Source organism: Amaranthus tricolor, chromosome 3, assembly GCF_026212465.1.
Source record: "Amaranthus tricolor cultivar Red isolate AtriRed21 chromosome 3, ASM2621246v1, whole genome shotgun sequence".
NCBI lineage: Eukaryota > Viridiplantae > Streptophyta > Magnoliopsida > Caryophyllales > Amaranthaceae > Amaranthus > Amaranthus tricolor.
Genome location: NC_080049.1, coordinates 31478892 through 31495499, shown reverse-complemented (window position 1 = coordinate 31495499; position 16608 = coordinate 31478892). Strand labels below are relative to the sequence as shown.

The window sequence follows — 16608 nt, the reverse complement described above, 5'->3', positions numbered from 1 at the left end:
ATCGTAACCTTTCTCTAAGGCTTAAGTTTATTTTTTTGACGAACTACTTCAACCGTTAAAATGCTTATTCGAAGGTTTAAAGTTTCTACTTTAAGGTTTTAAGTTTTTACTTCAAGCATTAACCTTTGTTCACCAAGGGCTCAATTGTCTACTTTAAGAGTTAATATGTACTCCTTAATTTTAAAGTTGCTAATTTCAAAACTTAAAATGCATAAATCAAAATTTAAATTTTTTCATAAAAATAAACAAATAATTAATTTATTGTGAGTTCGCTAGGTGAGGTCGCATGGGTGTGACGTCGTATAGGAGATCCGATATAATCAAATTGAATTTATGTATTTAATGTATAATATAAGCTATAACATTTTTTGTACTGAATGGATTATAATTTAAGGGCAAACACAGATGACTAGTTTTCTAAAAAAAAATTGCGAAATTTAAAGTTTTTAGTCAAATATAGTTATTTGATAATTCTAACATATATACTTCATATTTATTTATGATATATGTACATAAATCGACAAATTAAATGGTTTGTATTACTAATTGTAAAATTTTCAGCTGCATAACTATTAAGTTTGTTATTGACTTTGACTATAACTTTTTAAATCCACTTAATATAATATCTATTATTGCCGATAATCCATACATTTAAAAAAAAAAGTTAAAGCTAGTAAGAGAATACAATATTTTGATATACTTCACACTATTTGATATACAATATACATCATCAAGAGATGAACTATAAACGTAATACAAGAGATGGACAATCGTTAAGCTCAATTGCTCAAATTATGAATTAATTACGATTGTACCAGTCAAAAAAATTATTTACTCACACTAATAACAGTTACTCTTATATAGGAGACCGTCTCTCGATGAGAAGGCCTCAAACAAGAAACTTATATTCTCATAATATGTATGAAATAGGTTATTCAATCAATATATAAAATATGTTTCTCGATAAAACCATGTTATGTAACAATTTGTTTACTAATAATCATCCATTTTATCTGCCTTATTATCCTGTCCACCCCACCTCCTTATTCGACTGTTAGTTTCTTCCACCTGCATGTAGAGGTTGAATTTCACATTCAAATTATACTTCTACTAGTATAAATTTCATGCAATGCACGAATTTTTTAGTATGAAGATATATACATAAATATAATTTTTAAAGATACGTTATAATAAACACATTATATATTAAATATGAAATAATAATTGCTAAAAAATATATATAACATTGTTTATATCATTTGATGCAACAAAATTTTTTAGCTAATTAGTTTTATAAAAATATTTAAATTATTTATTTTTGAAAATTGTGAATTTACAGTATCTGATAAAATTCAATAATTTATTTTTTATAGCTCAATATAAGCAAGAATAATTCAACATTAACTAATAAAATATTTCCATCTAGCGGAGCTTTTATAAGGATTACATGTGTAATTTTTCAATATTTTTTAAAACCAAAAAAAAAAAGTTTAAAAACAGTATTCAACTGTGGTAGGGGTTTCGGTGCTTTTTAAGTATAAGGATTGTACGATTTTAATTAATACAAGTGCATATCAATTATCAATCAATTTGTGCAAATTCGTCTCAGCCAATAAATATAAATTAACATAACAATCAGGATAAATTTGTCTCAACCAGTAAAAAAGGAAATACAAATGACAATAATATTTTAAAAGTGCAAATTGATTTTATTGCGAAAATCATAGTCGATCATCCTTCAATCTTGTGCGAAATTATATCACGCAATAAATTACAAACAATACAAAATCTATAACAATAAACATTCAGCCAATAAAAAAATTACGCATGGTAACATTCTGTTAAACTGTCATTTATTAATTTACATCAAAACTATTAATTTGTATGATGATTTACATTAATGATGCATGTAGGATGATGGTATTAGGTTATGAAACAGCTCTTTTATGTGGATCAATATTATCAGTACTACTTCTAATAATTACATTTTAAAAATACATTAACAAGATTTTTGATAAACGAAAATATGTATTAAATAAGTCATTTTTGTTCGTTAAAATTCAATACATGAATGAAAAAAGCAGCCCTTTTAAGTTCGAAATTCTTACATATCCTAATTGATAGAACATATTCTACTTATTTTACTACATTTTTGTTTTATGAGAAATTTAGATAATAATATAGTAAAACAAGTGAAATAAAGTATATTAGAGTAATTTGAAAGTTCACCTCAGTAGTCCAATTGGTTCTATAAACAAGGAAGACCAGAATCAATGTCTGTAAAGCAGTCCCAGCTATCATGCCTCCCCAAATGCCCTATTAAACCAACAACCATTTACTCTTTTGTTAGCAATTTGATATTCAGATATTATTGTGAGAGATGATCTCTTCGACAGACGCATTTTAAGCATATGGGCTAAATAGCTCAATTAAAAATTAAAGAGAAAATAAGAATGTGGGCTTTTTGGTTTGAAGCCATCTCTTTAAGAAACGGTCTCTCACAAGAATAGTTGGTATGGTATTAGTAATGCTAAATAGGTAATCAAACTACGCTAAACTGAATAACTCATATATATAGTTAATTAGACAGATATAAATATGAAAAATCAAAAATTATTGTATAAAACAGTTTTATATAAAATGCGTCTCATATATAGATTTAATAACTCCATTAGTATAAATTATGAGAAATATAAATATTTTAAAATTTAAGGCTATTTCACTAAAAGAGTTTAGCTGTTAGGAAAATTTAAGTACCATTACTCCAAAATCTGCTACATAGCCAAGAATGTATCCAAGAGGAAGCCCAAAAAGATAAAAGCAAGCCAAATTTATATATCCCACACTGCCTTGCCATCCCACTCCAACAGCAACTCCTTCAATATCATCAGTCATGACAAACTATACATAATTATTATCCATTCATCTAAATAATTGTTGATTCCAAAAATAAAAGATGCTAGTATTAAAGTTGATAAAATCCTTTGTAATTCAACTAGGGCCGAAATGATAAACACTTAAATTTAGTTACATGTCATTTTTTGTATTATATATTTCACAAATTGATAGTAAAATGATTTTAAATTAGAAGAAAAATTACTTAGAATAATCCAACCTTTTTATCATTTTTCAACAATAATCCCACCTATTGAACTATAAATAATCCTATTTTTAAGAGTTATTTGACTAGGGTAAACTTGGGTAACCCGATGACCTGGTATAATAGGTAATTCAACAAAAAAGTACACTGAATATTAACGTAAAATTAGAGAAAAAATTTTAAATTTTACATAAAAAATTCTGAATAATAAAAAAATCAGAATTTTTTTTCAACATTTTTTTGATATTTTTTTCAACATTTTATTTCATCGGGTTACTGGGTCTACTCTAGAAAAATACCCTCAAATTGAAATTATTCATAATTAATCAATAGATGAGATTATTATAGAAGAATCATAAAAAAAATAGATTATTCTAAATAATTTTTCCCAAATTAAATGAACAGAACTATCCTAGATAAACTTAAACCTAAATTTTCTCCCCAATTCAATAATACTTTAAAACACAAAAACTCCTAATGTTACCAACTAAGTAACTTTAAATTTATGAGTATATAAAAAGTGTTTTAATCATCACCTTCTACCTATTAATGTCATGATACTTTGAGTTGAGTAATAAAATGATTAATAGACTGTACATATTAATAAGATAGATTTTTTTTAAGAGAGCTTATTTGCTAAGCAATCACTGTTAAGCATGCTTGGTGATGAGCAATTTTACGATAGGTAACCTCTTGAAAAGTTTTCTCAATCGGGTGCGCACGAATGAGATTAAAATGCGCTGAAAAAACTTGTGTTCACTTGTGCAGTCAATCTACAGCCTCTATAGGTAGTTAATAACGGTCTGATGGACCAGGGTATTACATTAATTAATTATACATATACTCTAAATATTTTTAAAAGATCCATCATTTGAATGTACATAGTAGTCTAAATTGAATTTAGAAGATCAAATATTTTTTTGAAAAAAAAGTAAAGTTGAATAAAAATGATGAATAAATACCTGAAATAACTGGCTGAACACTGTTAAGAAGCATAGATAAATCAAGAAGCCAAGCTAATTTAGCCACTGCTTGGTGCAATTCATCACTGTTTGTGTATATAGAGATAATTTTATCTCCAGCAACAAATAGAAGGAACATGCAAAATAATCCGATGAATAAGGACTGCAAAATTGTAACGTATACACTAAATTTTGCAGCCCTTGGATGCTGAAGTCCCAATTCATTTGATACCCGCACACTGTTTGTTGTTAATAACACGACAAATTAAATAATTTAATTTAGAATTCACATATTTAAGCTACTCTCTCACTAAAAAGCTATTATATATGTATATAGAATAATTTGTAAAACAGATTTAAAGTTTAGGATTTGTGAATTATATTTTTAATGTTTTTCTTTTGCAAATTACACAGCTATTAAAGTATTAAAGTCTACGACATTCAGATCAAATCATAAAATTTTGACCATTTTAATGGTCGGAATTTTAGGTTAAGTGGTCTGAATTTCGTGATTTGGCCTGAACATTGTAGACTTTAATACTTTGATAATTTGATGGTTGTAATTTGCAAAAAAAATATATTGAGCTTGTAATTCGCAAAAATTTTAAATTTTTAGGCTGTAATTCGCAAATTATTTATATATATAAGAATGAAGTATAGTTATTAAAAGAACGAAATATATAGTAAATACTTGATTATATTAACAAATGAGATAATTAAGATAATTCACCTTACAGCATACCGTACTCCACTGAATATCATTGATTGTATTCCAGTAATATTCGTGCTGAAATAAATCAATTGTGTTATTGATCATGCCATCAAAAACAAATTTAAAACATATGATCAACTCTAACGGTGAATGATGCTAATGTTCGTCGTTAGTTCCTTCACACGTTGAAATAGAGTAACTCTTTCGGCTAAAAGTGTAGATGCAGTGTTAAGGAAGGTTCTAAGCTATTTAACATGTTCGACCGCACAGAGCCCACAAAATTAGAGGACTCAATATTAAATTCCGTAGTATATGCTAAGTGTTTAGAGATACAAAGTTGTTACAAAAATATAATAAATATTGAAGTTGCACCGAGCCATCAAAAAATTTATTAATTTTTGTTTCGCCCCTGTGCAGCACAAACCCTCTTCATAGCTAGCCAGCTGATCCAGAATATTCCACTTCAAATAAAGGGTGATTGAAATTCAAAGCCGTGACTTCTCGTCAAGCTAGCATATGATACTATGTTAACGAACCAACTGATCAACCAAAAGCTTAAACTAATGGTTGAGACACGATAAAATGTTATATACTCTAACATAAACGTAATAAATGTTGACGATCCTTACTGTTAGAGTATACAACATATCCTGGGGCTTTAACCATCAGCTTAAGCTTTTGGTTAAATTGGTTCCTTGACATGGTATCAGAAGCCAACGTGAGAGGTCACGGGTTCGAATCTCAACCACCCCTCATTTAAAGTGGAATATTCAGCGCCTATGCGCATCCACACTTCTAGCCCAATGGGGTCTCGTGTGAGGGGGCGTGTTAGAGTATATAACATATCCTGGGGCTTTAACCATCGTCAAAGAACCAATTTAACCAAAAGCTTAAGCTGATGGTTAAAGCCCCAGGATATGTTATATACTCTAATACGCCCCCTCACACGAGACCCCATTGGGCTAGAAGTGTGGATGCGCATAGGCGCTGAATATTCCACTTTAAATGAGGGGTGGTTGAGATTCGAACCCGTGACCTCTCACGTTGGCTTCTGATACCATGTCAAGGAACCAACTCAACCAAAAGCTTAAACTGATGGTTAAAGCCCCAGGATATGTTATATACTCTAACACTTACCAAATAGAGAGGGAACCAACAGCAAGAACAGCATTGTTAAGATGACCAGCAAGAAGAGTAATAGCCATCATATACCAAGTTTCAAGACAAATCATAACAGAGGACCCAACCGATAATCTAAGAAATGCCCAAATCTCATTAAAAGCTGCCCATGAAAACCCAGATCCAGCATCCTTACACCAACCCAACACATAACCCAATTGAGCCAATGCAGTAACCCAACTAGTAACATTAAAAGCTGATGCAACACCAACTAAACCCCAATCAAACACAGAAATGAACAGCCAGAGCAGAAAAATGTGCTCAATAAGTGTAATAAACCCAATCCAAGCTAACACATTGACTTTACTTTGGGCTTGTAGGAATTTTTGTGCAGGATGACTTATAGCTAAAGAGAATAGTTGTGGGATTGTAAGGATTGTGAATGTTCCGGCTAAGTTAGCTATGTCATGATCTTGTCCTAGAAGTTTGAGTATTGGTGCTGCTAAGATGTAGAATGGTAAGAGGAATAGTGCGGAAAGGAGTAGGACGATCCAAGAACGTTGCATGTAGGTTCCTAGCATTTTTAGTTGTCCTGCTCCATAGGCTTGCCCACATAGTGTTTCTAGCGCACTTCCCATGCCAAGCTGCATTTTTATCAAGGAATAACCGATTAGATGTTAAATTAAGTTGAACTTATTGTCAATGTCGGTATATAATTGAGGAAATACAAGGTGTACGCCCTATATATATAAGATAAGGAGATATCATTTATAAATCATATGACAGTGTGAAGAAGGACTTCAATGACTTAAAAAATGCACACCATGTTTAATTCATTAAAGTGAGATAAATACGAGATGCACACACTTCAAAACATAAGGAGATACCATCTAAAAACCATATGACAATGGAAGGAAGGGCTTTAATAACTTACAAAATATATGCTCCATCTTTAATGTAATTCATCGATGTGGAATGCATCATGTATAAAATTATCCCAACATTAGTTATATATATATATATATATATATATATATATATATATATATATATATATATATATATATATATATATATATATATATATATATATATATATATATATATTATAGTTTTTAGGGAATCAAACAAGCAAATCAATTATATTTTGTTGATTTGATATATTAGAGAGAATTAAGGATTATGTATTAATTTAGAGGACACTAGTTATTCTTTTCACAGGTTTTAATTGATTCCTATCATATATACGAAGGATTAATTTTCCTCTCCTTCTTGCCTATATAGGAGATTTTCCTGCTTTACCCCAATTTGAACGAGAAATATTTGTGAGAATCAGGTTTTATCTTAGTTGGAGCAAATATTACTTTCTCTTGGTAAGGTCCTGAATTCGATTCTCACAAGTCCTCTCTTTTACCTTGATCGCCTATTCGGCAGAGCCGTCTTGAAAAATTTAGAGGCCCTGTGCAAAATTTTTATTTTGCGTCTCATTTATAGTAATATAATTTAATAAACTTAACATATTTCTTTTTTTAATGAACTTTTTCATATACGGGAGAATTAGGGGCCCTGAGCAATCGATCACCTCACACACTCTCAAAAACCCCTCTGCTACTCCATAATAAAAAATAGAAGAGACTGAATTGGTGCAACCTTTTGTTCCTAGATCTATTTTTTGACCTAATAATTTTCCTGAATACAAATAATTCTTTTCAAAAGCAAATTTAAATTCTCAATTTATCTACTTTTAAAACAGTTGTAAAATTAACTCAAATAATCAAAATGTAAATAGATAAAAAATCCCTTGAACAAATTGTGACGAGGCCAAATTACAAATCTTTATCAAGGCGTTTTCAAAGACTTTATGAATCATGGCATTTTACCGATATATACACATCAAGGGGGCCGCCGACCGGGCCGGATAAAAGGTTCTTGAAATATAGTATTCCTTCGACCTAATTATGAATTTTCTAATATTAAGTGAAGACTGAAAAATAATAGAAAAAATATTAAAGTATGTAAAAAAATTGAAAAAAGACATTAAATATGTGGATAAAAATAAATAAAAAAATATAAATTAATATCTAAATATTAATAAATTTATTAGAACAAACTAACATGATAAACGCTTCAAATTTGGAAGAATGAAGTAGTATACTCTTATATTCGTACACTTACAACTCATAAAAACACACAACAACGCAATATTATATGTGGTTATGATGATAAAACTTAATGTCTATTTGCCATGGTATATGATCATGCTTATTATATTTATTTTTTTTCTTCATAAAATTAATTTACATTTTGTACTACTTAAAAAATATTATTAAATGATAATGAAAAAATAAATTGAAATGAAAATGGTAATGGAGAATTATTAAGACAAACACATGCATATTTTAGTATACATATTGATTTTTCTCAAAATTAATATGATGGCTGATACTAATCTTATAGGTTATAGCCATAATATAAAATCATGATTAATTCCTGTAGCTCCCCTCTCCCCAACCGTTGGTGGTATTTCCTAAAGAATAACAATAAGTATATTAATTTACAAAAAATTAAACTTACTAATCTTGAAAAAAAAAACTAAATCTCTTTGATTTTATAATTATTTTTGTATTGCGAATTTTAATATAGAAACTATAAAATATAACAATAAATTATAACTAAAATTTCTAATTAATGAATATTACCTTACCAATATATTTTAAATGATAAAATAAAATTATACCATAAGGAAGATAGCCATAATTGAGCATTTTAATTTATATCAAATATATACTATTAAGTTGTGTTAAAAATACTCAAAAATACAAAATAATTAATCAGTAGATTTTTTTTCAACTTAAACTGTAATTTTCAAGGAACCAACTCAATTAAAAGTTTAAACTGATGGTTCAGGTTCTAGGATATTTAATATACTCTAATACGCGCCTTCACACGAGTGCCCTTTGGGCGCAGCACATGCGTGCCCTCCTCGTACATGACGCTATATATTCCACTTTAAGTGAGGGGTGAGATTCGAACTCATAACCTCTTATCACACGAGCTTTTGAGTTCTGTTAACATGTCAAAAAACCAACTTAACCAAAAATTTAAATTGATGGTTTAGATTTTAGAATACTTTAACAGTAATTAGAAATTCTCAAATGATATCATGCATATTAAATTCTAAGAATTAATATAGAGCAAAATGAAAATCAAGTATACTATATTATAAATAAAAATAATTGGAATATAGTAAAATAAATAAAAAAGAGGAGGTGTAGAATAAAAACCAAGACACCGAAGGTAAAACCGCTGATAACGCCGGTAGATAAAACGACGGCGGAGAGTTGAAGCTCGCCGAGATGTCCCAAGAAAACAGTAGCAACAAAACCAGTTGCATACTGACACAAAATATTGATCACCAATGGCGTCGCTATTTTCCATAGTTTCACGCTCTCTTCCCATGAAACTTTCACTGCCTGCTTTACGTTCTTTATTACCACTTCATAATCTCCTTTCTCATTCAACAATGGTACCACCTCCATCTTTTTTTCTTATTTATCACCCGGCGGGCCGGCCCAATATATTAAATTATAAAATTGTACTCCTATTAATTATCTAAGAAGTTTTGAACTGGTTGTTTTTTAATTCATTATAAGTCATGAGTTAATGTTTATATTTGAGTTTGTGACTTGTCGGTAAGTCGGGACCAATCTATATTGAGAAGATATTTTTACTCCAATGTATCGTATAATTCAGATTTTTTTTCCTAACGAAATTTCGATTAGAAAAGCGATAACGACTAACGAATAAATTTTAAACCCAAAATTAGAGAAAGTTAAGATTACTATCTAAGAAAAAAAATAAACCAAGGACGATTTTGATTTAAACTGTAAATCACTAATTTAAAAAGGAATAATTATATGGTTTAGATTTAAATATGAATAATCTAAATTTTAGGGGTATTTGCCTAGAGGTAATCTGGTAATCGGATGACTTGTTATAGCAAGTTTTTTTTTTTAAATAAAAATAAATTAAAATAAAATGTTGAACAAAAGTAAAAGAATAATGTAAAATTTTTTTCTTATTTTTTTATTATGCGGAATTTTTTATTTATATTTTCAAGGTTTGTACACCGCATTAAATCATCGGTAAAAAAAATAATAATACATATATATATATATATATATATATATATATATATATATATATATATATATTATTAATAAAAAATTTAGTCGACTATATATATTAAATAATTATTTCGAGTATACTTTCGGCTGTGCGCGTATTTCGTGGCTTAACAAGTTTAACGCGTAATAACTTTTGCCTTTATCAATTAAACCAAACAATATATTAATTAAATTAATTAAAAAAATAAAGATGGTAATTGAGGGGTCTTGGCCGGTCATGGGTTCTTGTGGAGAGTCTTGTAACCTCCCCCGAATTGCAAGTTAATGGCAATCAACCAAGGCAATTAAGCGTTACATTTACTCCTTAATTTGAATTAGTGTTGAAGCTTGCCTAAGGATGAATAATATTAAGAAATTTCAGAAAAATTACTCTAAAAAATTCTTTGAGAGTTTCGGCCAAAAAGAACAAAAACAAAGAAAAAGTGAGAAAAAAAATTCTTGAGTGGGTTTTGGATGGTCAATTACTCTAATTCAATTCTTAATCCTTAAAATTGTAAGTTCTTGATATATTATTCTTTTACAAAATTTTAATTTGTTAAAAGAATTTTGTTCATAGCATTATTTTATTTATTTTTAATGATTCATAATTCTTTAACAAAATTCAATTTGTTTGAAGAATTATTTTTATACCTTCTATTTGTATAATATTCATGAATTCATATATTCCTTTAACAAAATTTCAATTTGTTAGAAGGAATTATATTCTTGTTTTATTTTATATAGTTTTTCATGAATTTAAATTTCTTTAACAAAATTTAATTTGTTTGAAGAATTATTTTCACGCCTTTTATTTATATAATATCTATGAATTCATTTTCCTTTAACAAAAATTTCAATTTGTTAGAAGGAATTATGTTTATGTTTTATTTTATATATTTTTCATGAATTTATAATTCTTTAACAAAATTCAATTTGTTAGAAGGATTGTGTTCATACTTTTAGTTGATGAGGTTTTATGAAATAATGATTCTTTAACAAAATCTCAATTTGTTAAAGAATTGTGTATGTACATTTATTTATTTATTTGTTTGTTTATTTTAGTCATCATAACTTATGATTCTTTAGCAAAATTTCAATTTGCTAGAAGAATCATGTTTATGAATTTAATTGTCATACATAGAAAAAGAAATTAAATTGTTGGTGGTTGTGATTTAATTTAATGATTATTTATGTTTGATTTATGATTTGGTTTGTTTATGGACTTTTGTGATATGCTTATTTTATTCTATGAAATTGTTGTAGGTACGGTTGATTTTATTATTGTGGATAAGTATGGTAGCATATGGTAATTGTTATGTATTATGGATAAAAATCATTGAATTATAAAAGGAGATTAAGGAGATTTAATTATTTAAATTAAATGAATTTAAAATTTTTTAAAAAAATAATAAAAAAAATTTCAGACAGTAATATTATTCCTGTCTCGAAAGGTGTGCCTCAATCTTTGGGGTTTGAGTGAGTTTGTATATCGTTTTGTTTACCGATTACATTAAAAGTGGTTTAAATGCTAAAATTAATTAAAAATAGTAAATGGGCGTTAAAAATTATGAAATTTGGTACCCAACGTAATTGATGCCTTTTGGACGCAATGGTGAAGTCGGATTTTCTGTTTAAATTTTTGAAACTGTCCAAAAAGGGCAAAAAAGTTACTGGTTGCATTTTGAAGTTAGGAAATTATTGAGATTAGGATTTAATCATTTAGAATTATGAAGTTTAGTGATCTCTTAATGGTATAAAGTGGATTGAATGTATAAACACGTACTAATACGTAATTTTGTATGTGTGTTTGTGTTTAGGACCTTGATTCATAAGAGGTTGAGATTCCATTTGTGAAGTACTTGGAATTGGTTTATCGTGCTACCAAGGTACACGCTTAGACCATACTTTTGTAATTGGTTATGTGAAGTAATGTTGTGTTCATTCTATAATGTGATGTTGTTTATCACTTAAGGCTTAGACACCAAAAATAATTTGAAAGGAATTTTAAATTGAAAATTTGAGGATGGTTGTGTTAGTTACCCACAATGGGTTAAATTATTGGAATAGAATTATTATTGTTATCGTTCACATGGCAGTTTTGGATCATTATGGTCACCATGGAGGTATGCATACTTTACCTTTGACGACCCGAACAGGACGGGCAACGTCTTAGGTCGGCCTTAGGATTAGCTCTCCCAAGTGTTTTCTTCCAAACTTTGATATTACTCTGGCGACCCGAACTGGACGGGCAACGACATGAGTTGGGATTGGAAAATTCAAATATGACATCTAAATTATTAGAGCCTTTGCATACTATGATGAACTCATTGCTTGTATGTAACTTGTACAATACATTGTATGAAGTTTCTGACGTGTATTGACTTTGGTGCTTGCGATGATGTTGTCAATTAACGACTAGCAGGTTGATTGCAGGTGGGGCGAGTGTGTGAGGAGTGTAATCATGTTGACTATCGCATCAGTATTAATGTCATTTTATCGTTTAAAGTTAATTATCTATGTAAGCAAATATAATCTAGTTTGGAATTTATCTTGTTTTGATGAGACCGTAAGCTCTCAAGTTGTAAACTTAAGACTTCCGTTGATCTTAGAAACGATTTAGCTTAAATATCCGGCATGTAACCCGAAATTCGAATATCCTGTTCACTTTAACCTGGACTATTACAAAGTTTTTCTCTAATTTTACATTAGTTTTAGTTTACTTTTTTGGTAAATTACCTACTATAATAGATCATTCGGTAGCCCGAGTTTATTCTAGGCACATGCCGCTAATTTTGGGATTATTCATAATTAACCAATAGGTGAGACTATAGTAAGAAATTCATGATAAAGTTGAATTATTCTAGGTAATTTTTCCTTCAAAAACTATACTTTTAACCACTAAGCTACATGCCGAGCTTAAGATTTGTAATTTTTCAAAGAATAACCCTAAATTTAATTAAGTGAAAGTCATCTAATACTATCCGGTTAGTAAGCGATAACGGTAACACCCACATGTAACTTTTAAACCGACTTAATGTAGGATATAGAGTACTAGTGACCTAGTCCACCATCTTCTCTTCAGGGACGAAATTAGCTAGTTGTTCTGGTTATCCAGAATCGCATTTGAATATTGTAAAACATCTATAGAACACAAAAAAGCTAGCTAGATTAGATGGTTGGACTTTCGCTAGTTCACAAAGGAGACTTGGGTTTAGGCCCTCCCAATTGCTTTAATTTCAAAATTTTTAAATGTCAATTTTTATATCACTTTAATTCATTGTCACGAATTACTTTATAATAAAAAAAAAATATAGTATTAGTGAGAGATATTTTCTTAGAATGTTTTTATTGTTGTAAGCTTTTTGTGCTAGTGCTATGACCTAGCTAAAGGGACACCACTAGTAGCCAAGGACGTAATAGATGCAAGAATATTAAATTCCCATCGCTTTCTGTTTTAACTTTATTGTCTTGATACATTCATACACGTAGTATATTGAGTATGAACCTCTGTCGAATTAAATTGAATGATACTTTGGCTAAAGTAACACCACTAGCTCCCGGGTGATGCACGTATGATATTGATGTATAAGTTAGGTCTAAATCAGGTTGATAATATGAGGGGGACGAGTATTTATCAATGTATTAATGTATGTTTAATCAGCTATATTTTCTAAAAATAAAAATATTTAAAGAGCTATATGTTATGTTTATTATTACACAAATTTTTGTGAGAGACGATCTCTTTAAAAGATTTTCTCTAATTGGAGATACCCATTATATATTTTTTAAAATATTGTAAGTAGACATTAAGAATGATTTAAGTAGATATTTAAGATATTGAAAGTACACACTAAGGATATGGTAAGTAAGCATTAAGGAGAATATAAGTAGGCATTAAGAATACGGTAAATAGACGTTAACCTTTAATGGGCTAAGCTTGAGATACGTCCTTCAAAGGGATGGTCTCTCAAGAGACTAACTATTATTATTATATTTATACAATTTATGATATCGAGTAATTAATTTCTAATCAAATGACTTAGGTCATGACTTTAACAAATAAGTGCATTGATTCTTTTAATGTAAGTAGATGCATTTAATTCTAAAAAGAAAATTATATATGGGAACGTATATTATTATATATTTGTATTTGTATATTGAGACCTCAAAAACAAATGAACATTATATTTTATTTTATTTATTATATGAAAGTGTTAGTTAAATTATATATGTACTTTATTTTCTATTGATTTTTAGACTAGTAGTTTTTTTTAATAAAGTACATTAAATAGACTTAAAAATTATTGTGGATTTTACATTTTTTTACTCACTAGATTTTCGAAGAAAATGGTTTTATTTCTTTTCTACTTGAAATGAGCAAATAATATTTTGTAACGGATATATGTCAACTCTTCTGAGTTATAATAAATCTATTTATAAGTAATAAATTTAAGTACGTATCTAAATTTATAAAAATGCAAATAATAATTGGTTTCACCTTATTATACTCCGTTGATTGGAGAACTACAAAGCTAAGATTGGAAATTTTGAAAAGTTGATCATGACAGGATCGGGAAAATTTTGATTTTCTTATAAATGAAAAACAATTTTCCATCTTAATTTTAGTACTCACATGCACATAAAAATATTTAAATTTATTCATAAATTTAATTTATTTATCAGATCGTGTATAACACATGTAAATACCTACAAAATATTATATACTCCCTTCAATTCAAAGTTAATGTCTTATTTATTTTTTGCATATTTGTCAATGCACTAATTCAATTCATAATATCTCTAATTTTACATCATTAAAAATTATAAAAAATTAATATCTATAAAATCAAACAAAAATTGATATCAATAAAAAAAAATTGCATAAGTAATAACATTCTGTAGAAGCTTTTTAGCCTTAATTAATTAGGTAAAGTAGCTACATCAATGAGCAAGGCAATTATATACTTACTTCGTTAATCAATTTTTTTGCTACATTTCTTAATGCATGTCATAATTTAATATATGTTTTGATATTAAATATCTTTATTTTTACTTAATGAAAAAATATTAAAATTATATATTATAAAACTTGGTTAAAGAAGAAGCAAATAAGATTTCATACGATTAATTTTATTTCTTATGTATGAGTCAGAATTATCAAAATAAAATTAGGGATGAATATTACTATTAAAATGCAACGAGTATTATCTAGCGAATGGGAGGAAGAATAGTAAAAGAGAATATTACATGCATGGAAAAAAAGAGTGAGAAAGAGGAAATGACCATGACTCCGACGGAGAAAAGACCGAAGACGGAGAAAGAGACGGTAACGGCAGAAAGATGAAGATTGCCAAGATATTTTCCGACGTAAATATTGTTGATATAAAAACTCGAATATTGACATATTAAGCTGATCGTCAACGGCGCCGTTATCTTCCATAGCTTCACTATTTCTTCCTTGAAAACTTCCTTTAAACTCTTCACTAATGCGTAGTCCTCTACTTCTCCCTCATCCTTCATCAATAATGCTCCCTTCATTATTTTTTTCACTCTTCTTTTTGTTCTCGATCAAGACTTTACATTATCTTTTTGTAGCTACTTTAATTATATAAAGTAGATGTATAGGCACAAATATTTGTCTTTTTATAATTTTATTTATAATAATATTATAATTCATAGTAAATCATTGATAATATACTGTGTCATTATTGTGAATTTGCATCATTATCAAATGAGATTTTTTTATTAATTAGTTATTGGGCTGGTACATTACAAGATTCGTATAAGAGGAAAGTTAGCTGCATATACAATCACATGAGATTCCATCCTAAATTCAATAATTGGTGTTAGAAGGTGTAGTCTATCAAGTATTTTTCTTCGATATGGGATCACATGCATGTGGGTTATTTTTCCAACAATTTTTTCAATTTGTACTCTACATATTAGTCACACTATCTAACTCGCACCCCTTAAATTTAACTTGGTGAGCTCAATTTTTGCATAGACCAAGTTCATACAAGATCTACTCATTTTAAATGTGTAGATGAGATGATTATAAACACTAGGATTAAAATAAGGCAAATTAAGAAAAACAGAAAACATATATAGTTAATAGTAGCGATGAACAAGATGTATTAATACTAGTAGTACCACATACGTACGTACTTAATTTTGCATGTGTGTTGAATCAATTGACTTTCATTCTTATGTATTACTTACATCATATATCATGCAATTTAATAGCAATAGAATCATAATTAAATAATTTAGATCATGACCTAAAAAGATTTAGACTTTAGTTTCTTGATTAATAATGTTAGTTTTGACTTTTAAGGGCACTAATTAAAAATAGATAAAGATTTTATATATACCAATTAAAAACATGTCTAATATTTCAACCATAAAAATATAAGTATATTAATTTGTGGGTTGCATTAAACATATAAGGAAGTCTTATTTACAAGAAAACATACAAGGAGTATTTTGATTTTTTTCCATAGTTTTATGCGTTCCACTTTAAGCTACTTGTCTTAAAAAACAAATGAACTT

The 16608-nt window shown here is 28.4% G+C and overlaps 1 protein-coding gene across 2 annotated transcripts; it reads right to left on the bottom strand.

The window, feature by feature from the left end:
- Positions 1-674: 674 nt before the first annotated feature.
- Positions 675-15634, bottom strand: LOC130809231 (protein DETOXIFICATION 35-like). 2 transcript variants are annotated; one of them, XM_057674918.1, is made up of 7 exons: positions 15343-15634; positions 5912-6537; positions 4793-4849; positions 4063-4301; positions 2758-2876; positions 2230-2316; positions 675-1068 (listed from the first exon to the last, which is right to left on the bottom strand). In XM_057674918.1, exons 1-7 carry the CDS (start codon positions 15595-15597, stop codon positions 994-996), a joined length of 1458 nt encoding a protein of 485 aa, XP_057530901.1. In that variant the 5' UTR covers positions 15598-15634; the 3' UTR covers positions 675-993. The 2 variants fall into 2 exon arrangements, with proteins under 2 accessions (XP_057530901.1, XP_057530900.1); XM_057674917.1 differs by lacking the exon at positions 15343-15634 and adding an exon at positions 9178-9557.
- Positions 15635-16608: the final 974 nt, after the last annotated feature.

Coding starts and splice junctions, on each gene's coding strand:
- LOC130809231 (XM_057674918.1), bottom strand. CDS start 15,597: ATGAAGGGAGCATTATTGATGAAGGATGAGGGAGAAGTAGAGGACTAC. Junction 4,850..5,911: donor GTTGGTTCCCTCTCTATTTG/GTAAGTGTTAGA, acceptor GATTTATTTCAG/CACGAATATTACTGGAATAC. Junction 2,317..2,757: donor TAGCAGATTTTGGAGTAATG/GTACTTAAATTT, acceptor TTGGTTTAATAG/GGCATTTGGGGAGGCATGAT.